At 35.9% G+C, this 25,158-nt stretch overlaps 2 protein-coding genes across 2 annotated transcripts; one reads left to right on the plus strand and one right to left on the minus strand.

The window, feature by feature from the left end:
- Positions 1–1,534: 1,534 nt before the first annotated feature.
- On the minus strand, positions 1,535–10,033 carry LOC149088807 (pyroglutamyl-peptidase 1). The gene is made up of 5 exons (XM_089250280.1): positions 9,860–10,033; positions 9,725–9,760; positions 4,970–5,136; positions 3,842–4,074; positions 1,535–1,727 (listed from the first exon to the last, which is right to left on the minus strand). Exons 1-5 carry the CDS (start codon positions 9,861–9,863, stop codon positions 1,568–1,570), a joined length of 600 nt encoding a protein of 199 aa, XP_089106406.1. The 5' UTR covers positions 9,864–10,033; the 3' UTR covers positions 1,535–1,567.
- A 971-nt stretch (positions 10,034–11,004) lies between these two features.
- On the plus strand, positions 11,005–22,730 carry LOC149088808 (uncharacterized). Its single transcript, XM_089250281.1, has 5 exons — positions 11,005–11,776; positions 14,877–15,018; positions 17,662–17,751; positions 19,641–19,712; positions 22,538–22,730. The coding sequence occupies exons 1-5, from the start codon at positions 11,141–11,143 to the stop codon at positions 22,660–22,662; spliced, it is 1,065 nt and encodes a 354-aa protein (XP_089106407.1). The 5' UTR covers positions 11,005–11,140; the 3' UTR covers positions 22,663–22,730.
- Positions 22,731–25,158: the final 2,428 nt, after the last annotated feature.

A 25,158-nucleotide genomic window follows, 5' to 3' on the forward strand; every position in this document is an offset into this window, starting at 1 on the left:
ATAAGATGGAGATCACCAAGATGCCTTTGCCTTGTTGAATGACACATAAAGTACTAGAGCATATGTGTGTGCCTTGTCCTAACAATTTAAAATTTGCAGTGCACAGAGTCAAAGATCTCTGTAGAATTACATAGATTTTTGCATGGATCTGAATTCTATACTAAAACAAAAGGATTTTTTAAAGCAAAGTAGGGATTTTTTATGAATGAAAATTAAATTAAGGATAATCACATGTTCATCACGTTCCCCTTTGGAAAACAATCACATCATACCGGCCATCAGCCTTGAGAACAAATGCCACCAATCACCACCAAACATGTTAAATTACATCTGTATATGTGGTAGATACACTCCAAATCTTAACAATAATGAGAGGCCAAACTGATGCTAGCTGTTCGATGAATTTTGACCATCCTCTTCTGCCAAAATAAAACATTTAACCATGATTTAATGCCATATGGCAACAATTTACATAACTCTTATGATTTTTTTATAGGGGGTGGGGGCATCTGCCTTTTTATCCAGGTCACTTCTTTTTGGGGTTAATTTTTCTCCCAAAATACGAATTTTTCGCAATTACAGTGAAAATTCTACACAATTTTTTTGGGAGTCTCTGGCAGATAGTGTGTAAACTTGGTAGACTCCCAAAAAATTCGGGAGACTTTGCAGCTATATGGAATCAATGTTTCCTGAACGTTTTTCCTGAATTGCAGTGGTATCTAATCGCAAGTGGAACCTTTTCATGTATTAATAATCGTAAGTAGACTCCCAAATTCCTTGTTGTATGACAGGCGAAAAGTACAGCTTCCTATTAATGTTAGAATGCTTGCGGCTCAACCTGTAAGCAGGTATCTCATTGATACCTTCCAATTCATACTTGCTGAAATCCTAATTGTGAAGGGAGTACAGAAAGGTCCTAGATGTTAGCTTTGTTTTATAAACTATATCTATTGTATTTAATAAGCTATTCAAAAAGTGCAAAAGCCGACATCTTGGGGGGGGGGGCGTATTCCCGTGATCATCGGAAGCTATTATAACAATGAAATATTGTTTTCCCCCTTAATTTCAACTCAATCTTGACACGGGACCACAATGGGTTAATCCTTCATCAAGTACAATACAGAACTAGTTCACAATGCATACCTGATAATAGGTTTAAGCAAGATCTCAATGAGAATGAGTATAGGCTTGACCTTGATACAGAAAGCATCTCGTTTGAGTAAATATTCGAAACATCTGGCATTTGTAGATTTGTTTCCGAGCATAAAGATGTGATTAGTACCAAATCTGCTGTGATTAAGTTGTCCTCTAATATATTTCAGAGGTGCACAGAGCTAAAACACATCGCCCACAATGTTACAAGAAATAATTTAATACGAACAGTTTTAGAAATTCAAGTTTTATTCCTATATAAATATATTTTGAAACCTTTCATAAAATATGTTCATGTCCAACATGTATTAAACGGAAAAAAATCCCTGCTCGATTATAGATATTTAAAAATTTTCTCCACTAAAATCTAGTTTTTTTAAAAAAAAATTGCAAAACCTAATTTTTATAACAGTGTTCAACTATTAGTGCGTTGTCTTAAAGCAGAACAAATAAGGACAGCCAAGGATTGCGCCATTTCCTGCACTGTATAAGGTGAATCAACTGGAGGCACGTGTACAAAGATAGTGTTTCTGTTTATTCTCAATGATGTATAATATACGAATTCACAAAGGTATCTACATAGGAAGAGAATATTATGCATTAAAACATGTTCAATATCATATGAAAAAATTATACGAACAACATAGTCAATGTTTTTTATAATCCTACCAGTCATAACAATCACAAATGTTTTTATACAGTTGAATCCAGTTTTACCAAATACATTATAGTGAACACTTTTCTAATCCCCCAGACAAGTTTACATAGGAACAAAATGAAATTCCAGGTTTTTACATTAACAAAGTAATTTATCCGGTCTCTTCGAGTTTGTCATAACAGGATTCGACTGTATAACAACTGTCATTTTGATACAGCACCTGTTTTTACATGACAATGGAGTCATTATATAAGTTAGGCTTGTCTTCAAAGAAAAAACTGTTAATATATATTTACAATTCAACTTCTGTATTATTGAGAGAAACAATGTCACTTTCTGCTATTCATACAGTATTAAAGACCGTATATAAAGCGGAGATGAATTTTGAAAAGAAATGGGAGGACCACTGTGTGTGTTCACATATGTTCTAAGGCAGGTGTTCTCAAACTATGCACCTCGGTGCCCTACCGACCTTTATCAGAGGCAGCATGGAATAGTGGCCTAACACTTTTCGACAAGATTCTTTGTTAAACTGCTTTAGGGAATAAGCGTTGGTAAGGGGCACTGCACATGCAGGTGGAAAATGTTTGAGAACCCCTGTTAAGGGGAAGAAAATGTCAGTCTCCTTAATGGTAGATCACTCACCCGGTCTGCGAGGACGGGAGTGTTGATTTCCAGCATTTCTGAAATTCTTCATCGCCGCTTGGTATCTAATCTTTTGTATAAGTTGCATCTTATTTCAGGCATTTACTAACTCTGTACCAATCAACACAATTTGAGAAAAGCATAGTTAATTCATGATGACTAACCTATGAAAAGATGTAAAAAATATGCAGACCAGCTCACTATTAAGAAAAACAGGATTTCGTATATGGTGCTGTGGACGGGAATGTTCTCCATGCTCAGACTATAATGGGAGTGTTTTTTTGATGGGACAAAATGTGCCAGATCAAAAAAAAACTTTTAAGCAATTGTGTGCAGAAGTGTTTGCATTAAACTGGCTCTTTTGTCAATCTGAAAACACTCCTAATGGAGTCTTTGTGTTTCCGGAGCATTCCCATTTGCAGCAACATGGGTGTTTCTTCTGGCATCTGATAGGAATGACAACCTAGAGTTATAGTCTTGTCACTGAAAATTTTGGTTTCAAACTTTTTGCTGCAATGGCTTTCTTTAGTAGCTCTTGCGGCTACACAAGTTTTACTTTACTTCCCTTATAGTCTAATTTACTTCACCACTCATTCCTTCCCAGGGCAACTTAACACCCGCTCCCGTAAATATGCATTATCATGCACACTTGTCCGATTCTCTCGCTGCTCACATCCCATTTTGCACTTTTTTAGTCATTCCAGTGTTGTCACGCTTCTGGTCCTTTTTTTCCAGAATGGCCGAGGTTTTCTTTCACCACCTGCTTATCTTTTTATTGAGCCAGAGCGATGTGTGTGTGATCTAGTTAGGAGGAGATGCATAGATAACTCTTCTGGTCATTCACATGCTCACACTCTGAGATGCACTTAGTTTCTCACTCTAGACAGAGATACATCTGATTTGATCCATGGTGGGCAACATAAATTTTGCCCACCATTAATTTTTTTTAGCCACTTATTGCTCAAATTTTTACTTCTCTTAACCAGATCATGACCATCTGCTGTGTCTCACCCCTCCAAAATTGTCCCCTCTGGCTACAATCTCCCCCCCCCCCCAACACTTGTAAATATGCCTTGGCCTAGACGTGCCCACATGAAGAAAACATGGGGACTGAAAGTATCCGTGCGTATGCAGGAGAGAGAGAGAGGGTACATTACATTTTCAGAAATTGGAGCCCTCAGCTCTCTTACAAAACTTATTTGGGGGGGCACAAATGGCCTTGACCTCCCTTAGTTTTGACTCCTAGGCCCAGGATCTTCCTGGAAATAACATTACATATGCCTTCTCTCTCCCAATCAAACTTGAAAATTTGACTGAAATCAATAAAAAAAACCCAATATTTCAGTCTTAGAAATCAAAATAATATGTAAAAAAAAAAAAAATGACCTTCCAGCATCTTCAGATGTTTCAGCCTTTACCGGAGCGGTAGAATTATTTACGTCTTCCACAACTTTGCCAACATCTATGTTGGTACATATGGACACTGGACCCTCACAGCAACACATGTTATCGGGTGGCAACCTCCCTTGGTTATCTGCACAGTGATAGGAATTGTTATAAGCTACTTGTTCGATAGTTAGACACCGAGCCTCACTGGACATACCACAATGCACAGCGATCTGAAAATGAAAAAATTTATATAAATGCTGGGATAGACTGCAATTCTAAACATCAAATCTAATAAGAATTTGGTACCAGAAAATTTGAGTGACTATTTGTGTCAAGTCAGGGCTGGACAAATCAAAGCTTGAACACCCAAAAAAATTTAGATGACGGAGCAATTTTTACCTGGGAAAAAAAAGTCTAAAAATTCTTTTGACTTTTTCAGGACATAGTTACCTTCTTTTGGGTTGGCAGACATGCTGCTATAAATTCCACACATTCTGTGCTGCTCTCAGCCTGCAATTTAATAATTACGCAAAGAAAATTGTAGGCGCCAATACTAATTTTTCAGTCCTGTCTATGGTTGAAAATAGTTTCTATTCTTGCATTTGAATTTTTCTTGGGAAAAAAATTAGTGGGTCCAAAGAAATTAAGCCAGGAATAGCTATTTCATGTTGAATAAAGAACATTTGAAAAATCAAGAAATACAGACTCTCGCTAATCTAGCATGTATTGGACCAGGGTTATGATGGATTAATGGGATTTTTTTTCTCAAATGCCTTCCAGTAAAATATTGATTTCTGTGCATATATACGCACAAGGGTCCTTATTTCCATATGGGCAAACAAAGTATTCGACCAGGGTCCAATAGTTTTGTTGCCACCGAAATTCAAACAACATTCATTATGCATTGACTAACAACACTACACTTTTGACCTTTATTTATTTATTTATATATATATATATATATATATATATATATATATATATAAAAAAATAAATAAAAGGTCAAAAGTGTATTATAATCTATGGTACCCCCAGAATATTTAAAGCTTGATGTTTGGAAAGAAAAAAAAAACCTCATGAACTCAGACTAATATAATCAAGTTTAAATATTCAATCAAAAATTACCGTTGGGTTATACTTTTCCCACAGCAACGGAACTCTTTTAGAGACAAAGTCATATTCCACAGGAAGAACTTCTGCAATTATACGAATACCACCTAAATCACTTTTCAATAACTCTTGAATAGTTAACCAGCTCGAATTTTTGGTAAAGGATTTGAAAGGTCCATATCCTAAAAGAAAAACAAATAATACAATAGCTATGGTTTTTTAAATCTTGGATGGACAGTGATACCTTGGCTAACACCTCAGCTTACAAATTTTTTGGCTGACAATTTTTTTTTAGGTTTTTCTGCATCAGGTTCAATGAATATTTCCACTGATATGGATGCATGTGCTAATCTAACAGCCATGTTGTGAACCGGATTTCAGCACTAATTATCAGAATTACTCTTATTCGAATCTGATTAACTTATGTCCAAAGCAGTTGAAGATTCTTTAACTGCTTTGGACATAACCAGAATGTTAAAGCTCATGTCTAACTTATCTCAGAATTGTTTTCCTGATGCACCTTCACTTCATTCTAAAAAATTTAGTGTAAAATGAAAGATTTGACAAACAAAATTAAGGGGAGGAGAAATAGAGCCTATAGTTCCACAGCAGGGGTTCTTTCACTGTAAAACTCTGCATCAAACTGAAGTTTAAAGATTCTTGGAGCTTATCTTTATATTGCATGTATCGGACACAGAAATGAGCTGACCAAATCGCATATGGATAAGGACAACTGCAAACTTGACTGGGTTATGTTGACACTAACATTAGTAGATTAAAGCTGGTGTTGGTTGTGTGCATAAAGTAAAATAGAAAAATTTTCTGTAAATTTCTCATTTATCTAATTTTAAAGCTGTTCAATTTAACCTTCAATCAGTTTTTGTCTGTCTTCATAACATTCCTTGGTGTTTCAAATTTTGGGTCATATCTTGGACACAATTTTTCACAGAAACCTATGGGAAAATTGCGCTCATGAAGATTTTGGCTAATGTGTGTGAGCATGCTTTCAGAACAAATTATCTTCATTAGCCAAGGCATCACACTATTTTAGAATGAAAATATATGATGCTAACAATAACGTTTAGCATTTCCATGACTAATGCATGAAAGAAATAAACTATTATAAAGGGATAAACACACAGAGAAAAACTGGTAGTTTTTTTTATCATGGTCCCCATTTTAGTAGTCATTGTTCAAAATGAACTATTGTTGTTTGCCAGCTTTTTTACCCCTTAAAAGAAAAGATTGATAAACTTTCTGCCATTAAGTTTGGTCCTTTTGATGTCATTAAAAATCAACTGCTTTGGAATTGTTTATCCTCGTGTTTTAAATATGCCCATTGATTTAACAGTTACCCAAAGCACGTACTGAACCTTTGTTGTGGCACCCAAGCATTGATTGGCAGTCTACACGTGAAACTGCTTTCAAAAACATCTCGGAAACAGTTGTTGAAAGCACATATGCATAAATTCATCAGGAAAAAAACCCGTTTAGGCGAGTAAAGTGATACAGTTAACTAAATTTTAAGTTGTTAAACATTTTAAAATCTGTCTTGGCATGAAGAATCTAATAGATGTAATGATCATTAGATAATAGTATATAGTCCAAATACGCCCCCCCCCAAACAAAATTAATTCTGAAAATTTGTTTAGAGATAAAAATTATTTAAATTATAATATACCTAATACTGCTGAAAGGGTGACATAAATTTTGGATTTCCATCATTTTAGGTGGTCTAACTCCATTCCCCCCCCCTACAGTATATACATTATTAGAAACTTGATTAAAGCAGTATTAAGATCTCGTAATAAATTTATGGAAATGTGTATCTGCACATAAGTTTATTATAAGTATCTAAATTATTTAGTCATCCAAACAGAAATTGCAAATAAAGTTTTGAGTTTTGTTGTCTATGAACACATCTCATGAGTACCTGACTTAAAGTATTTCAAGCATATCTGTAGTCATATTTCTTTAATTTTTTTGGGAGGTTTTATTGATATTCCCAGTCATCTTCAATGAGACACTTCTTGGCTTTTGATTAAAATTGTTTCCCCTTTGCGCTCTTTTATTTTTTTTCTTTTCTGTAGAGGTTTTCAGACATGCTTTTATGGGGGATTTCCTGTCATCAAAAATAATTTGAGATTTGACACAGATTGGTTAAGTTCAGGTTTTTAACCAATCCATGTTTATCTCCTATCCATAAATTGTAACTATAGTTTAAACCCTGTCTGTGAATCCTTTAACTTGTGTAAGTGGGCTTTTATTCAAATGCTATTAGATACTCAACAAGATGAGTACAGTTTAGACATCTGCAATGCCATTGAAGTTCTTTAAAATGCGAACAGACTTTAGGCTCAAGGAAACAGTTATTTTCCGGATATTATGCTGAGATGAGCTTGGAAAGAAAAGTCATCACGTCTCCGCCAGGACTCGAACCCAGGCCCTCTTGCATACCGGGCAAGTATGCTACCATCTACACCACTGGAGACACATGAATCTGCCTTCCAAATTTCACACACTGTGTCGTGAGGTGCTGAAGTAGAGGCATTAGTAGCTTCTCTTAACTTCAGGAGACGTGATGACTTTTCTTTCCAAGCTCACCTCAGCATAATATCCGGAAAATAACTGTTTCCTTGATATCTCTGGCTGAGAAAAAAAGCCATCTATATCTCTCTAAACCGTCCCACCCGGGGGCCATTTCCTGAAGTTAAGAGAGGCTACTAATGCCTCTACTTCAGCGCCTCACGACACAGTGCGTGAAATTTGGAAGGCAGATTCATTTGTCTCCAGTGGTGTAGATGGTAGCATGCTTGCCCGGTATGCAAGAGGGCCTGGGTTCGAGTCCCGGCGAAGACGTGATGACTTTTCTTTCCAAGCTCACCTCAGCATAATATCCGGAAAATAACTGTTTCCTTGATATCTCTGGCTGAGAAAAAAGCCATCTATATCTCTCTAGACTTTAGGCTGCTGATAAAATGAAGTACAGTCGGCACTACTGATAATGTAATTCTATTATAGGGATTGGTATTACAAGTCTCTATAGAGGATATAGCACTTTCAAAACTTGATAACATTCTTCGTTGAATTTATCCATGGCTTCCCAGAATAATTTTAGCAAAAGGTGAAAAAAAGTTTGATATCACAGATATAAATGTTCTCTGTACGCTTTTAGGCCTGAGATACACCATATTATTTTTAAAGCAAGTACAGGACCCAATGCTATTACTTGACCATGCATGTACCTTGTATATATATATATATATATATTACAGTTAATAACGAAGACTCTTAAAACTTAAGTTTCAGACTGGGACTACACTATAAAAGTTTTATGGAAGCACATAAAATTTTCAAAATACAACCTATAGGCTAAGCATAATGGTTACACCAGAGCTTATATAACCAATAGGCTTATTGGTGGTTTGAGTTTTGTAAAAGATATTTTATCAAACTTTTATAGTATAATCCTGGCCTCATTAAGACAAGTTAGTAAAAGCCAGAAAAATGCTTGTAAAATATTCTTGCATTACTGGCTTTTACACAAAAGCCAGTTTTTAATGAATCAATCATCATAAACTTATTATTAGTTCCCGATGTTTACATAAAATAACAAAAATATAATTATTAAAAATTCATAATTAATGAATTTTTACTTTACCCTGAACAGTAATTTTCAGGAAATTACTTTGCATCAAGCACTAAAAATTGTTAATTACAATTATTAAATATAATTGCTGGTTAATAATTGTCAAGTTCATGATGGTAAAATGATTCATTAAAAACGGGCTGTGACCTGGTAAAAGTTAGAAATGAAAACATTTCAAGGGTCAATCCAGTCAAAATTTTGATCCATTTTCCAGACCATTCACAAAACTCGATTATAAAAACAGACCCTTCATAGAATTCGAACTAATGAATACGTAAATTTTTGGCATTTCACTACTTTCATGAGAAATGAACTAGATCATTTTGCTTCCCACAAAATTAATGACGCATTTCACAAAAACAACGCACTGCATTTACAAATGTATCTCTGGCTTTTTTACCGTGACACATACATATTCTTCTGCGGAATTTATAACAAATTGGACACATGCAGGAATGTGTTGTGTTTGTATATATGTGCTGCATTAAATCAGGGCATGACAAACCCCTGGCACCAAGGGCGACTAAAAAAAAATTTGTACTGATGCCTGATTTTCTGTCGGATTTCAGTTATCATAACTGAAATCCGAGACCAGCCTAAAACTATCGAAAATTGTGTTTGCTACCATGAAACGGGTCTTCAAATCATGGGCAAGTCAAAGAATACTCCAACTTAAATGGATTTTGTTGCGGGGAAAATTTTGCATTAAACTTTTGTCCTATATGTCAAGTCCTGCCTTAAGGTATTTAAGATATCTGAGTTGTGCTTGTTTCATGTTTAAAAAATCAAAATTGGGGGGGGGGGGGAAAAGAACCAGGGCCGTAACTAGTCTGATGTGCCGGACCAGAGGTGGCGTAAAATTTCACTCTTTGACCTCTCTTTCAACATTACAAGGAGCCCTAAAATGTGTGCTTGCCCTGGCTGACCTAGCATCTAGTTGCGACCCTGGGGACAATTACACTTGTCTATTCAACAACTAAGCTTTTATTGTGTTTTCAATTTTTAATCACGGAGCTAAGTTTTTTTTTTTAAATAAATGATTAAAGTTATGGCAATAAAAAAAAACTTGGCTTTACTTAAATGAAATTAAAATAAGCACAAATGTAAATTTTCAACAATACCAGTGAGAAGAACGGTTGGAGTTTTCTCTGGACTACCTAAAGAAAAAAATAAATAAAAACCCAATGAACTAAATAAATAATCTCTAAAATTTGACAGCTTGATCTTAATAATAATAATTTAAATAAAAAACTAACCCATTTTTATTGGATCCGCTGCGGTTTTGGACGAAAAAAGATGAACTGAAAGCCAGCGATTGAAAAGTGATTAAAAATATCAAATCATATCTCGTTGGGAAATTAAAAAAACTAACTAAAAACTGAACCGTGTTTACAACTGTACACACGAAAAACGTGACATGTTCAATGCTCAAGAGACTCTCCATGAAATTTAAAGGTTTACAAAAAATAAACGTGTTGCAGCCGCCATATATCTGAATATTTATCACATTTATTTTTTTTATACAAAGTTTTGTATAAATTAACATTATACATTTTTGTATAAATTAAAACCAGGCAAAGTTTCTTTCATTTTTGTGATAATATCACATTTATCTTTTTTTCTATAAGTTGAAGTTTAAATGCCAACTAAAATCAATATTTCTTTCAATTGTTCATAACTAGGCTGACCATATTTCCTCGAGAGAAATACGGGACATTGAGATTCCAATTACGGGAAAATACGGGACATCGCCAATTATCGCCAAAAATGACGCCAAAACCGAGCAAAGTTGCCAAATATTGTTAAAATTACGGTAAAATCACAATGGCGGGAAATGAAACGTTACTGCAAGTTGTGTGGATTAAAATGAATTTCACGAAAAAAACGTTCACCAAGACAAATGTGGGAGATAAATATTCTCATTTATAGTTGTAATTATCATAATATAGTTTATTAGTTGAAAAATAATTTCAATCTTTGACTTCAATAAAGAATAAAAATTCAAGTAAGCGTCGTGCAAAATACGGGAAAAACCGGGACACTTTTGCGAAAAAGTCGGGACGACCAAAAATACAGAAAATACCGGGACTGTCCCGGGAAATACGGGACGTATGGTCACCCTATTCATAACCATTATAAAAATATGGGTTTTTTTTAGTTTAGTAGACTATTAAAACTGACTGTAGTATGAAAGTCACAAAAAGTGACAATCGTGTAGAAATCGTCCAAATCGAAAAGCTTAAAAAAAATAATTTTAGCAGTTTTAGATTCTTTTTTTATGTTAGAAAAATATTTTTTCAAGGAAAAACAAATTGCAGGCAATATACAGTATGAAATTAAAAATTATCAGCAAAAAGTGGGGAGATTGACCGGTGATTGTGCGTTCCTCCTCAAACTCGCAGTTGTAACAAACTTGAACTCTCACACGCGTGTTTCCCGCATGTTGTATATGAACTCGTCTATTTAGTAGTTTATTTGTGCCGCGTGGTTATCAAAATCGAAGAGTCGTATTGCGTCGAAGTTTTTGAATTCGAAATATGACTCGCTACGCTAGATCGGGTTCGACTCAACGTCACCAGAAGCAGCCTGAAGACGCTACACCGTGGAAAAAGTTTTCTCAACCTATGAAGAAGACCAAAGGTAAACGGAAAAACATTGCCATGGCAAGTGACGATGAACAATTCTCTGATGACGGTAATGTCTCCGAGTCGAGTCCGGTTGATGTTTTTCCTACTGGAAAGAATACATTGAAGCGGGGCATCGAAGATGGCATGAATTCGAAAGAGAGGAAGAAGTTGAAAGCAAAGTCTAAGGCTCAGCAAAAAAATTCACCGAAAGCAGTCGAAACATCAGAGTTGCTGCCGGGTGTTGACGACGACGACGAGCCGCCTCCAGGTTCCGACGGTGAGTTTGGCAATTCCTCTGAATCTTTCTCCAAAGATATTGGTGGCGAAGAGTCCAAGGCCATGACGAAGGGCAGGAAAAGATTCATGGAGAAAGTCGTGAAAAACCGCGCCAAGAGTGGGATACAGCTCCTTCCTCAACCCGTCGAAGATAATCTGTATAAAATCAAGAAGAAGCTTCGTAACCAAGGTGTGCCGGACGGAATTGTTCAGGCTGTGGCTCGCAAGGAAAGGAGGAAAGCGGAACTGCACCTGAAGAGGAACGATAAGGTGAAAATAACTGCGCTTTCTAGCTATTATTTCATAAACGAGGTTGCTGCCAAAACTGAATTTTTTTTTTTATGTCGCCAGCTACTTACCTTGTGCTTTGCCTCTTTTAAAATTTTTCATTTGTGTGTAGAATGTTTTTTCAAGCTAATGCCATAGCTGCCAAGTCTCAGATTTATACTCCAAGACCCCAAAGCCGAATGTGCCGAAATCTGCGACGTACGTCGCAGAACAATTACTGCTACTGCAGAACAATTTGGAAGAATTTTAAGAAAAAGTGCAAAAAACCACTATTACATCTATGGGGATTTTTACCGCAGAGCATTTCTAGTCAGCGGAGGGCTCGTCGCAGAACAGTACTAAACATTCTGCTTTGGGGCTCCAAGACATAGGCGCATGCAGAATTTTCTAGCGGGGGGGGGGGGTTGTTTTTTTTTTTCCTGCAAAATTACACTAATCTTGGCTTGTATGGGGGAAGGGGGGGGGTGTTTAGAACCCCAAAAACCCTCCTTTGCATATGGCAATGCTCCAGGAAAAGCTTTATTATAATCTGCCACTTCCCATGGTGACTTTTTTCCGACAATAAGTTGCCAAGGCTGACATAATGACACTGGGTTGTTGTATCTCTTGTGTTCTTTCTCTGCAGGTGGCTGTAGTTCTATTGGGTTTTAAATGAGTTCTTCCTTTGTTTAACCGTGTATTTTGAAATTTGAAAGAGTTTTATTTTGTGGGGAATTTTTTTGCCAGTTGGCATGAATTATTTCCTTCTCCCATCGATAGGCCAGGTTAGGTTGTACTGTTTAGTTATTTTTTTGTTATCATTTGTTGCAGTATATGTAAAATATTACATGAACCTAACATAACAAAGGAACCCATTTGAAAACCCGGCAGAACTAGTGCCACCGGCATAGAAAGAACACGAGAGATACAGCAACCAAGTGTCATTATGTCAGCCTTGGCAACTTATCGTTGGAAAAAAGTAATAAATATATCAGAAAAATACAACCTGAGGGAAAGGGAATTCCAGTGAGACAAGACAACATGTTTATACAACGGAAAACGAAATGAAGCTTTTTCAAATACTATTACACAAAGGAAGACAACATTTGAATAGCCCAGGTTACTATCGCCCCCTGGAATGTAAAATATAAAAAAAAATTTACCATGCTTGCCTTAGCGATCTTGATTACACTGCTTTGGGGGTCTGGATTATACTGCATCTGTACCCCAACTTCATATTGTCGTAATGGGTACAATTCTTGATAATACTAATGTTGATTTCTACTCAGTACAGTGACATTTTCTGCACAAGTGCCAACACAAAGCAGATAGTCTTTGTTGCGTATGTATTGTATGTGCAGTGACCTGCGGTATACAAGGTGTGGACTTGAAGGCAGTATGTTCCACATCCGCAGCTTCTGTCTATTGCACTAAAGAATCTTCATTGACATCAATAAAATGCACCAGTTGTTGAAGTCGTCTCAGGATAGCAAGTGTGCTGTTCAAATACAAGTTGTGGGGTAATGTAGTGGCATACCTTCCAAACCACACACTCAACCTCAATTAGCGAAGCGCTTGAGATAAGTCAGGAAAGGTGCCATTTCCAGTAAAAAACTTTTGCCAATCCAGGTATTTTAATGGATACCTTTGGTACCTTGTGATATCTCTACACTGAAAAACGTCAACCTGGCAAGATAATACATAAATATATATTTTTTGCTGAAATGTGCCAATTTGGAATACACAATTCGCCCAGGAAAGCATCTAAATGCATGGACCCATTTGGCCATGGTCCATGAGTGTGAGATTCCCCTTTCCAAAAGCAAAGATATTATGGGGGAAATTAGTCGGTTTCATAAAATGCAGGAATAATCCTATGAATCTACAAAATTAGTCTCCCCACCGGGCACATCACCATGGGTCCGTGCTTAAAATGATGAGATTCTGTCACAATGATTTTCGAAAGTGGGCATTTAAATATGTTAACTGTTATTTACAGCTAAGTCCCGAAACGTTGATTCCCCCCCCCCCAAAACAGGAGAGAGAGGTTCACTGAGCAGTCATATCCCGGGTCTAAAGATGGACACCTTGTTTATAAAAAAAAAAAAAAAATTCACTATATCAGGCATATATTACACTGTTGTGGGATCAAGCAGCACCTCCTAGAGATAGAAGCCCTCTGCAGTCTGCTTGTGACATCAGTAAGTAGTCCATTTTCCCTTGGAATATTCAGGGAAAAAATTCCCTGCTCATCCAGTATCATCGTTGTGTGGAAAAGAAATGATCGGGCTCACAATTGGTGATTTCTATACCCCGCATCCAATCACTGCGGTATTTGTGATCCAATCAGGAAGACTACTCCAAAATAAGAAGAAACGAAATAGGATGCTGTTTCAAAATGTGACAAACTTGCTAGGTGGTCTTAATGATGTTTATGCCAAATAGTGCAGAGGCCTTTTATCTCTAGGAGGTGCTGGATTAAGATTCCTTCTACTTGTACTTGTGTTTTATGCTCAGGACTGGCGGGCATCTTTGGGAATATTATGTCTGGCGAGGACAAAGCCATTATTTGAGAATTGGGATTAGTCAGGTTAAACTGATAAGATTTGTGTTATTGCCGGACATTAAAATCCTGAAGGATTAATTCCTAATATACTATTTGATTTCTTGTCATTATGCCAAAAGAACGATATGTCACCAACATCATCCTCCCTGGCGTGCTTTGAAATGTTATCAGATGTTCCGATTGTCTCATCTGTAATCCTAGCAAATAATGCCAAATCAGGTGTAGTGATTAAAAAAAATAGTCACCAAACAGCAGTATATAGTATTTCGAGAATTTACCTCGAAAGAACGCACACAGTTTCGTGAATGGAGGATGAGTTTACCAATTGAATTTCTGATTTCTGATGAATTTTGAGTTGTACAACAAAGATGTGGGCCTGTTAATTATATGACAGATTCTGTGGTAGGGGAATTCTAGGTCCACTTAGTTATTTTTTACTTTTGTTAATCAAAAGGTAGCATTGCTCCTCGATTAGCCCTTTGTAATGCTTTCGGAATCACTTGCATGTTGTATTGATTGCAATTTATTTCTTTGCAGATTTGCTTCAGTTGCCGTAAAATTGGTCACATGGTGGCCAACTGTCCAAAACTGAGTGGAGATCCTGAACAAGGTACTGGGATCTGTTTCAAGTGTGGTTCGGCTGAGCACATCTCTCGAAATTGCCATAACAAAAGTGACAGTGAGTATTTTTGATAGTGTCCTATGAGTGCAAGGTTAACAGAGGGCACTTGTGTGGGTTCTGTGATTGAACTGTACTTTTTCTTCTTATATATACAGGGTGTTCTATTGATGGGCTGACAAACTCAGAGGGTTGTTAGTAAACATCAAGAGGAACAAAAATTGCAATGGAACATGGTGTCGCAAACCACATTGAGAGAGTGGAAATTGGGAAAAACGCGCAGGTTTTTATGTCACGCTGGAACGACAAAAAGTACAATAATAACTACAAAAAAAATTATTTGATTAATTATTACAAGAAGTAGCGGCCGCTGACGTCTACAACAACGTAAAAAAACTACAACGATTCCTGGATGTATACTCGAAGATACCAGGTAGGCTTTTGATGTCTGCCGCAGCAACAACAATCTATGCTATGAGATCCTCCAGTGTGTCCACAGGCATCACATAAACAAATGATTTAAGTTGACCCCATAGAGGAAAAAGTCACACGGATTGAGATCCACCTTTTGTCTCCTCTGGACTTGGAGCCTGCATGCGTTTTGTTTTTTGCAATTTTCACCCTCTCAATGTGGTTTGTGACACGACGTTCCATTGCAAATTTTGTTTGTCTTGATGCCTACTAACTCTTTGAGTTTGTTGGCCCATTAACAGAACACACCGTATATATATTAGAAATTCACTGTGGCAGTCATTTGTCAAGTCTGTTGATAAATACCACTATTTTTTTTTTTATTGTTCGACTTTTCTTTCTCAATTTATAATGATCAGAATGCGTCCATGTGTTGCTGTAGCTGACGGGAATAGAGATTGAAGACCTCGTGAACGTATGAAATATTTATTTACATAATAAATGGACATTACAAATGAAAAGGTGGATAATACATGAAAAAAAATTGAGAGCTGGTTGCGGCTGCTGTATCAGCCTCATTGGCTAAGGAAAACTATTCAAGGGTCATTCCAGAAACTTTCCCACTTGTCCTACTTTTTCACCAAAACCTATCAACAAAATTCATATAATTGATTTTAATTGAGGAGGAAATCATCGATATATTGCCAAATAATACAAATGTAGTAGATTGCAATTAAGGACTCTGCCAAAGCAGAAATTGTATTGTTTTTAAGGTTATTTGGGGGGGGGGGTGTATGTGGACCATTTTTTGTGTCAATTTGATGGTTTATTAATTTTTCATTTGCTTAGTTCTACAAGTAGATTAGTCATTGAAAACTTCTGCCTGTTTGAAAAAAAATAATTTTGTATTCACTACTTCGTGATCTTGGAAGACATGTAAGTGACATTCGTCATTCAAAATTATGGTGCACATTTTGTGTATAGGTGAAACAGTTTGCATAATGAAGCAGTTGGGTACATAGGCCTATTCTAGGTTTGTTGACTCTGATATGTAATAGCATTCAATTTTCTTTTGTATTTTTAGGGCATGCGGAGGCATAAACAATATTTACAATATTCAGCAAAGAGCTAGAAATGGAAGTGCTTAATTTGCCAAAAATGATTACACTAGCGTTGAGCACTAAAATTTAAACAAATCCTTTTGAAAAAGGGATGAACAATGCAGTAAAATTATCTGGTCCACCTTGACTTATTTATATCGGATCTTGTAATTTACACATTTAGCACTGTGCTCTTGGAAGTGGTCTCAAAAGAACGTTATTATAAAAAACTTACACATCTTCATAATTTTCTGTGTGCGTTATCGAAGAGAGTTGGTAGACTGGACTGTGAAAGACTCCAAAAAAAGCATGTATTATATATTGTGAGGGGGAGACAGAAAAAACTATCCGTGGTTGCTAGTATACGCTGTTTTGGCCAGAAATTGTTTTTGTTACCAAGTCATTTCTGTCATTTTGCTTTGGCTCGAGTCAATCTTATAGGATACTGAAATAGCGTGCTATGAGTTTTTTTTTTAAATTATGCTGTGATTATGTTGTCCTCCCGTCCTACTTTTTCTAATATTTGGAGTGGGAAGCCCTGCTATTCGCTGAACTATGCAGGCTATCTGGCTAAAAAGGCAAAAGACTTTTTACAATAATAGTTTGGATCCCAACACGTTTCACCTGCAGTCAAAAGCAGGTGCCAAAAATTTATGGAATTACTACAGTCGGACCCTGTTATAGCACCACAATTATTTAGTGAACAAATCTTCCATATAGGGATTATAATGTAAAAAACTTGTTTTAGTGGAAACTTATTGTAACGTCAACTATTGTTTGGATGTACATACAAAGTCAGTTTGTCATTTTTCAAGAATTTCCACATTTCTTCTCCCATCATTTTGTTGTTTTTTCTTCCCAAAATGAGTTGAGGATTTATCTTTTTCATTTCACTGTTGTTGGTCAGCATAACAATAGTTTATATATATAGAGCAAATGACTTGAAGAATAAAGAACTGTGTGGGTCAGGGGAGGGTCTTGGAAAGCACATCAAATTCCTGAACATATGTAGGATATATGAACAAAACAACGAATGTATTGTTTGATAATTACAATAAAACCCTGGTTTTCCCTTTCATTTTTTTGTAATGCATGTTCTCTTTATTATGAAATGTTTTGTTACATGGATAAACTACAGATTTTTCAAGTCTGGGAATTGGCACCGATGTAAAAGTACTATTTTTTTTTCTAGATTTTCCCTTCGCCAAGTGTTACATCTGTTATCAGCAAGGCCATTTGAGTAGGACATGCCCAAGGAATACTCATGGGGCTTATCCAAAAGGTTTGTGTGGTCCATCATTCATCATATGTATGCAGCTTAATTTTAGTTGTATGATATATAGGCTGAGTTGTATAGGCCCAGCTTCTAGGTAATTGTTTTGAAAGTATCCCTGCAGAGAGCAGGCAGACCTTCAACATAGTACAGTAGAGCATCGATTATCAGAAACAATTGGGGATTGGGTGGGATGTTCGGATAACTGATTTTTCATATAACCGATAATTCCCCGGGGAAAAAAATTGTACCAGTGTCATAGGAGCAATATGAAACAAACAGTGATATTAAACACAAAACTGTATACATTTTGTATCACACGCCTTACAAATAACGCAGAACTACTACTAAACCTGACATGCGCTTCATCCATATTGCTCTGCGGAACTTCTAACGAATTGGTACATGTTGGAATGTGTGTGTATGTATAGTGAACCTTCCGTGAAGTTTGTTTCTGTGTAATGCTTGTTATGTTTAGTGCTGCCATCTGCAAACAATTTTTTTAGACTGAGTTTTTTCTCAACTCGTAGTGAGTGAAGTGTAATGAATGAATGATTGTAGCGTTGTAGGCCTGTTGCTCTCTGCGACAAAGCTTTTTAATGGAAGATCAGCTCGTATTCGCATCTCAAAGTTGGAAACTGCAGAAAACCAACTTCAGGCGACCAACCACTGCTGTGAACACAGAGAACTGACTATCATAGTTTGACAAGTTCTACAGTTTAGGAAAAGTCCAAAATTTTCTTTTGCTCCAGAGCTGAGGCTCGGTCTTTTGCCACTAAATCTCGCAGATTTTTTATATAAAGATAGCAATTAGACAGCATCACATTCTTGTTGCTCTAACCACTTCATAGCCGTCTCAAGACACTGTGAATTTGCCTACTAGAATGCTTTCGGCTGATCAATATTCAGATAATTGATGCTCTGCTGTAAGTACATAACATAAAAATTCAAGCATTTGCCATCTTTACTTCAAGATATGGGTAAAAAATGGCAGCACCATCAAGAACACATAATAGGCACATAACTCTGATGACATAAATATGTTAAGGCCATGGTGTATACATACCAGGGTTTAAGCTATGGTCACATGCACTAAAGTGGTATCATTATTTCCGAGCTTAATTTGTTCTTGAAAGTTACTTGTGTTATGCGAAACTTGTATCAGGAAGCCAACTTTCCCATTTAAAACAACGGAGGTAATTTTTTTCCTTGTACCTAAAATAATTATCATTTCCAGGAGGCTCCTGAATTTCTGCCTTGCCTCTCAGATTCCCAAACTGTAGTGCACAGATCCCTGCTCTGGCATTTTTCCTGTAACTGTAAAAAATTCCTACTTTTAAGGGTAGGGAAAATAATTTCTACCCTATAAAGTAACATGCACATAATGTTAGTGATTTGATAGAATGGCGAAAACTATGAAATTCTTTAGTGAAAAAAATCGCACCTGTTTATCTTCACCAATCCTAATATAAGATGATTGGTGTGTTTCACGAACATGCACACCACTTTTGTTCCAGGTGACAATTTTTTTACCGCAATTTTTGTTAGAGTATGGTGATGACAGATAAGTTAATCTCCTATAGGCTCGCAATTTACGACTGTGTGCTGATTGGGCGATCTTTGGCACAATGTCCTGTTTCTTGTTATGATCAGCCAACTTAATATAAATAGAGATATTTTTTTTTCATTTAATAGCGATTAGGTCAGTTTAGCTAATCTTTTTTTTTTGTTTTCATTTGGTGATAATTTTTTGCATCTGATTTTTCAATCTTTTGATACTGTTTTATATTACCGTGTGAATTTTAGGTTATTTCACTTGACAAAACATCTCTCGGGGGAAAAAATGTAATAATGTACCAAAATATTTACTTCATCATTTTCTTTTTCTTCTGCATTAGGTGGAAAATGCAATTTGTGTGGTGAAATCGACCACTTAAAGAAGGATTGTCCAAAATTGCGTAAAAAGAAAGGTAAGGGTATGATACTGATTTTTTTTTTTTTTTCAATAAGTAAATATTTGAAAAAAGTCAAATGATGAACTAAATTTAAACATTGATGTAACATTTAATATCGACTGAGAAAAACTAGATTCATCTAGCAATTTTTGGCAAAGAATGAACGCATATATAGATTGTTTTCAGTCATCTCTTGATTTCCAGCTACAGTGAATGTGATGACCAGGGTTGATTTTTATGGCATCACATTTTAATCATTTTCACGCTATTGGTCATATCTCAAGCAGTTTTGAACAGTCGTCCATATTTTAAGAGTTTTCAAGCAATCAGTCATAAGGGAATTGTCTATTCAGGTTCGAAGATCGTCATCTGTTTCAGCCAGTCTTCAATGTTTCCCTAACACTAGTGGTTGGTGTTTTCCTAAGAATTGGTAGAACTGGAACAAAAGTAGAATTTTGTCACAAAATTCAAATGTCTAAAAGAAGGGGCAAAATAACTATTTTATCCCTTTTGGACGAATTAGTAATAGTTCATAAGTTAGGCATGGCTTTCATTTGAATTTTGCAAGATTAAATATTTTAGCAATAAAACATTTTTATCATGCAAATTGGTGAATCTGATCTATGTCTATTTAAATTTAATGCGATAAGAATCAATAACGGAAAGAACAGGTGAAATTATAAGATCATATTTCTATGTTTTTAGGTCTTAAAAATATGAGCTCTATAGTTTGTTTCAGGTTAACTTTGCAGTGAAGAGAAAGGTAGAGAGTGTATTCCTTCGCCGCAAAATATAGTTCCCATACATCGGAGGTTTCTGGCGATCATTTATATAGAATATTTCAATTTTTTTTAATGATTTCGAAAAATATACTGAAAAAATACTGTTTTGAACCAATGTATATTCGTTTACAATTTTTAAATTAGAAAAAATATTGGTTACCATTATCAAAAATCCATGGCGAGCTCAAGAACACTTTGACGCGATTTCCAAGAAATTTCCCCCGCCAATATCACTGTCGTGTTTTTTTTTTGGTTGCACAATATATATTATATCGTAATTTTGTTGAATTTTCCAATAGATACAATTTTTCATTCAGTTTTGCATATGGTTATAGGCCTACACACCCAGACGAATATTCAATCAGTTTTTTTTTCTCCCGAAAATAGCCTCCAACGAATTCAGATATTCACTCATAGATTACAGGAAGTGTCCCTCTTTCACGACAGCACCGATACCGTTGTGAGAGGCTCTCTTTATGGGTGTAGGTTACGGTTCCATGCACCCCCCCCCCTTTTTTTAAATTATCTATTTCTTGCCGTGTTCGTAGGATAGGGGTGGTTTCTGAATTCCGATAGCGGAGGGTGTTGACATAAGTAATGTCTCCTTTGCACCAACGCGCCATCTTCTCTCCCACAGCAGAGGCTGTTCCTCCAGATGCCCCTTTGGTATCTCTCCAGATAAATATAAATAAGCAAGAGAGAGAGAGACCCACAATGGTTTAGGCTTGCAGTGTATTTTTTCCTTCTGTGACAGTTGTATCTTTCTTTTCATCAGAGATAGAAACACGCTAAAACGTTCTCCGTTCTTGTTGGCAATAATGCATAAAACACGTTATTGAAAAGAAGAGGAATTTTTTGATTGCTGGTGGCCTGATGGAACACATGTTGGAGCAACAACAATTAATAAGTAATAGAGTATCCGATAGTTCTACAACTTCAAGTGAGGATTCCATAGAATGGGAGTTCGTAAAAAATGACTAAAACTGTAGTGATAACAAGTGACATCGACGTATATGCGTTCGGGTGAGTGACGGAAATTTCGGCAAGAAAAGTGAGTAAATGAATTCTAAATTTTTCCGTATCATTTTTATTATTATTTGGGGCTATTCCCAAATTCAAACGTGAAAACCGGGTTAATAGGAGTTACTAAGATACTTTTCAATTGAAAAAAAAAAAAAAAGATTTTTTTTTTTTCAAAAACCGCACTTTAATTTCTGAAAGTATCGACGATTATTTTTTTTTCTTTAGCTAATTGTTACTAACTGACTGCAATTTTTTCTACAAGCATTACGTTATACGTAAAAAATATTTTTTTCTGCGAGATTGGCGAGAATCAGCCATACTTTACAGAGGCCGCGCATCGATACATAGGTTAACAGGCTTTCGTTGTCATAGCAATGAGTGATGCGGTTCCCTCGTAGCTTCCTCTTCACTGCAAAGTTAACCTGAAACGAACTATAGTAATGATTGTATTCATCTTAGTGATTATTATATGTTTTGTGGTGTTGCCGAATTGAAAAATTAATTTCGTGCTGGAAATTGGCATAAAAATTTGCTATTAATCACAAATACGTTATGGCTTGACGAATCAGGGGAAAAAAATAGTGCCGGCCAAATTTCTTAGTTGATGAGTCAAGTTCAAAAAACGGTCGAAGATTAAGGTTTTTTTAGACTTGGGCTCTTTTTACACGTTGCACACTGTCATAAATTCCAAACTTTTTTGTTTACCTTTTGTAATGATGCACACACCAAAAATTCAAGTTGTTTTTTCGTTGGCATGCAGACTTGTTGCGTGGGATTTGTCAAACCATTGAACTATATGATTTGATGTTTCCTAGTACCTTTGTATTATTTGTTGAGAAATCACTTTGTCATTGGACACTTATATCCGTACAATGCAAAAAGAGGAAAACCATTAAAAGGGATTTATGTATCATCTATTGCCATCAGGGCTTTTCTACCTATATGTTGTTAAGCATCTTATGCATGTAAATTTAATTAACCTTCGTATGAATGTTAGAAAATGAGTCATATTTTGTTCTTGTATAATTATTTTAGTTGAAGAAGAGGAAGTCACTGTCGACACTTTAACCAGAGTGAAAAGCATGGATGAAGAAATTATCCAGGGGACTGTGAAATCCCTTCCTGTGAAGAAAAAGAAAGCAAAAGTTGTTAAGTTTTGATTGTAGGGGGAGTTTGGTTGAAATGTATCCCAAAAATTTTTTTATCATTAAAACCAAAATATACTTTATGCATGTGATTGAATTTCTGTTATTAGTCGTAATGATTTCGTAGGAAGAATTGAAATAGTCTGACCCTAAATATAACTAACTCAGATTCAACGAATTATCTGATTAAACAATTTTTTTCTGAAACATTGAAAAAATAGAGGTCGCACCCTCGATATAACATATTTTTGCTTATTTCTGAAAACCACAATCCAAAGATTTGACTTCCCGGGAATTGATGTTTTTGCTTTGTCTCTAAAAAAAAAGTGGAATAGAAATTTGTTCCTTTTTGGGTAAAGGATATAATAAAGTTATTCAGAATGTAGATGGAAAAGTTCCAGCAATCACTAACACCAATGAAATGTTATGCTGTCTGCGTGTTTAGATTTTCTGTAAAAAAAAAAGTTCATGCTGTGTCTTGACAAGTAAAGAATGGTGGGTCATTTGAAGATAAGGAATCATTAAAGTATTACGTCAGCATCGATGGTGGGGTTTCCGATTTTTGCTGGGGAGAGGGTTTGGTTGATGCTTACGTAATCAACTACCCTTTATGAAGATTCTTGATGGCATCTTATTCGGTGTGCCAAAAACTGAAAAAAAAAACCTTTCAATAGTTATTGGGTATCTAAACTAACATTGTCCCTATTGACAAGTACCTTAAAGAACCACTTTAGTGATCTCTAAACGTTTCACGGATCCATCACGTGCTCAGGAAATGTGTCTGGGTCACATATATAAGTGTTCTGGAACTGTGCCCCGCATCACTCAAGTGATCCGTAATTATGCCACATCATTTAAGTGTCTGGAACTGCATCGCAAATTACTTAAGTGATCTTTGAGGCCTACTTCAGTGATCTGACAGTGAACCACGGGCCACTTAAATGCTGTGGAATTGTGCCACAGGTCATTTATGCGATTTGTAAATGTGCTGCTTAGTTCATTTTTACAAAATTAGGTTTGAGAGAGGCAAGCCACCTCATAACATTCAGGGCCACATTTGGTCTGTGGGTCAAGGGTTTACCATAAATGGCTTAAAGGGTGGATCGAAATTGAATTTATTAAACATAAATTTTGAGTTCATAACCTTCACATAACATTGAAATTAACAGAAATTTATTGTAATAACATATAAAGGTATTTTCCAAATTGTAATTTAAAAAAATTTTTTGTCTGGGAGGGGGAGTGCACAAACCCCCTATTTCCCCCTTCCCACCAATATGCATTAGAAGGTAGGTGACAGTGTTAACGAAATTTCGCTGACAGGGGGGGGGCAAAAATAGATAAAAATTTGCTGACGTAATACTTGAATGGCCCCTAATTCTAAAAACGTTTTTCGATTAGTGAAAAAATGACAATTGACAGAATTCAGTTAAAATGTTGGATGTATTAAATTTCTATCAAGCAATTTTCTCATGCATCCTGACTTCATTCTTAAGTTTATACATTTTTTTTTTTCAATTGTCAGAAATAAGTTGTAACAGCAACCCCCAAGTAGCTTTTAAAATTTGCCATTTCGAGTGTCTGCTCTTGATCAATTTGACCATCGATTTAACAAATATATATAAAATTGTCAATATCTTCCAATTCAGTAAACCAGGGATCGACTATAATAGACATTTCATCCTCCATTAGCGTATTTATCGCATGTTACATCAAATAAAATGCAACTTGTTAGGGCCCCATGTTAGTCAACGCTTGCAAAAATGACTGCATTATTACAGTCATTCTATTATAATGACAGTTACAAGTACAGAATCTTTTCTTATTAATCCTGTTATTCTTTATCCAATATAACGTGTGAAGAGACCATTCAATCCAATACAGCATCCAAACTCGGCTCTACCTCTTTTTTGCAAAATGTACAAAATCTATGCCCTCATTTGCCAAAATTGTTTTCCTTTACAGAGAGAAAAAAATATAGAATTCTCTTAAGAAAAGCTAATTTTAAAAAGTCATTCAATATAACGTTTGTTTTACACTAAATGGGGATGGGTGTAGAATCTGAGCCATTATGTTTTGGTTTCCTTGAAAGGAAATTTTGGACTAGTTGGATGACTGCCCGAGGGCTCTATTTCCGAATTTTAAGTAAAATGGTTTTTTTTCCCTCACTCATATGCTCACTTCTGTACTAACTTGCTCATTCACTACTTCTGTGCGCAGTTGTTGACTGCTGGGCTCATTTGCTCACTCCCATGCTCACACAAATGAGAAAGCTAGTGAACACAGGCATAAGCATAACAGTGAGCAGATAAGTAGCAAATGAGAAAATCCTTGAGCATAGGAGTGGTGAATGAACAAGTAAGAGAGGTAGTAAATGAGCAAGTGAGTATGAACGCATAGGAGTGCAGATTTAGCATTGTAATCAAGCCTTGTCAACTTGGTAATGTTGATATCCCATCAACATTACCTAAGAATTTTACCAATTTTAAGGTTTTTACCATAAGAATCTAG

This window comes from Pholcus phalangioides, unplaced genomic scaffold (genome assembly GCF_987345545.1).
Source record: "Pholcus phalangioides strain wild (caught in Gottingen) unplaced genomic scaffold, Ppha-v1.0 ptg000003l_1, whole genome shotgun sequence".
Taxonomy (NCBI): domain Eukaryota; kingdom Metazoa; phylum Arthropoda; class Arachnida; order Araneae; family Pholcidae; genus Pholcus; species Pholcus phalangioides.

What these genes read in the sequence shown, in the direction of transcription:
- LOC149088808 (XM_089250281.1), top strand. Translation starts at nt 11,141, where the DNA reads ATGACTCGCTACGCTAGATCGGGTTCGACTCAACGTCACCAGAAGCAG. An exon ending in ACCTGAAGAGGAACGATAAG is followed by an intron (nt 11,777 to 14,876) that starts GTGAAAATAACT and finishes ATTTCTTTGCAG; the next exon opens with ATTTGCTTCAGTTGCCGTAA. An exon ending in AAAATTGCGTAAAAAGAAAG is followed by an intron (nt 19,713 to 22,537) that starts GTAAGGGTATGA and finishes TAATTATTTTAG; the next exon opens with TTGAAGAAGAGGAAGTCACT.
- LOC149088807 (XM_089250280.1), bottom strand. An exon ending in TCCAACCGTTCTTCTCACTG is followed by an intron (nt 5,137 to 9,724) that starts GTATTGTTGAAA and finishes TTTTTCTTTTAG; the next exon opens with GATATGGACCTTTCAAATCC. An exon ending in GGGAAAAGTATAACCCAACG is followed by an intron (nt 4,075 to 4,969) that starts GTAATTTTTGAT and finishes TTTCATTTTCAG; the next exon opens with ATCGCTGTGCATTGTGGTAT.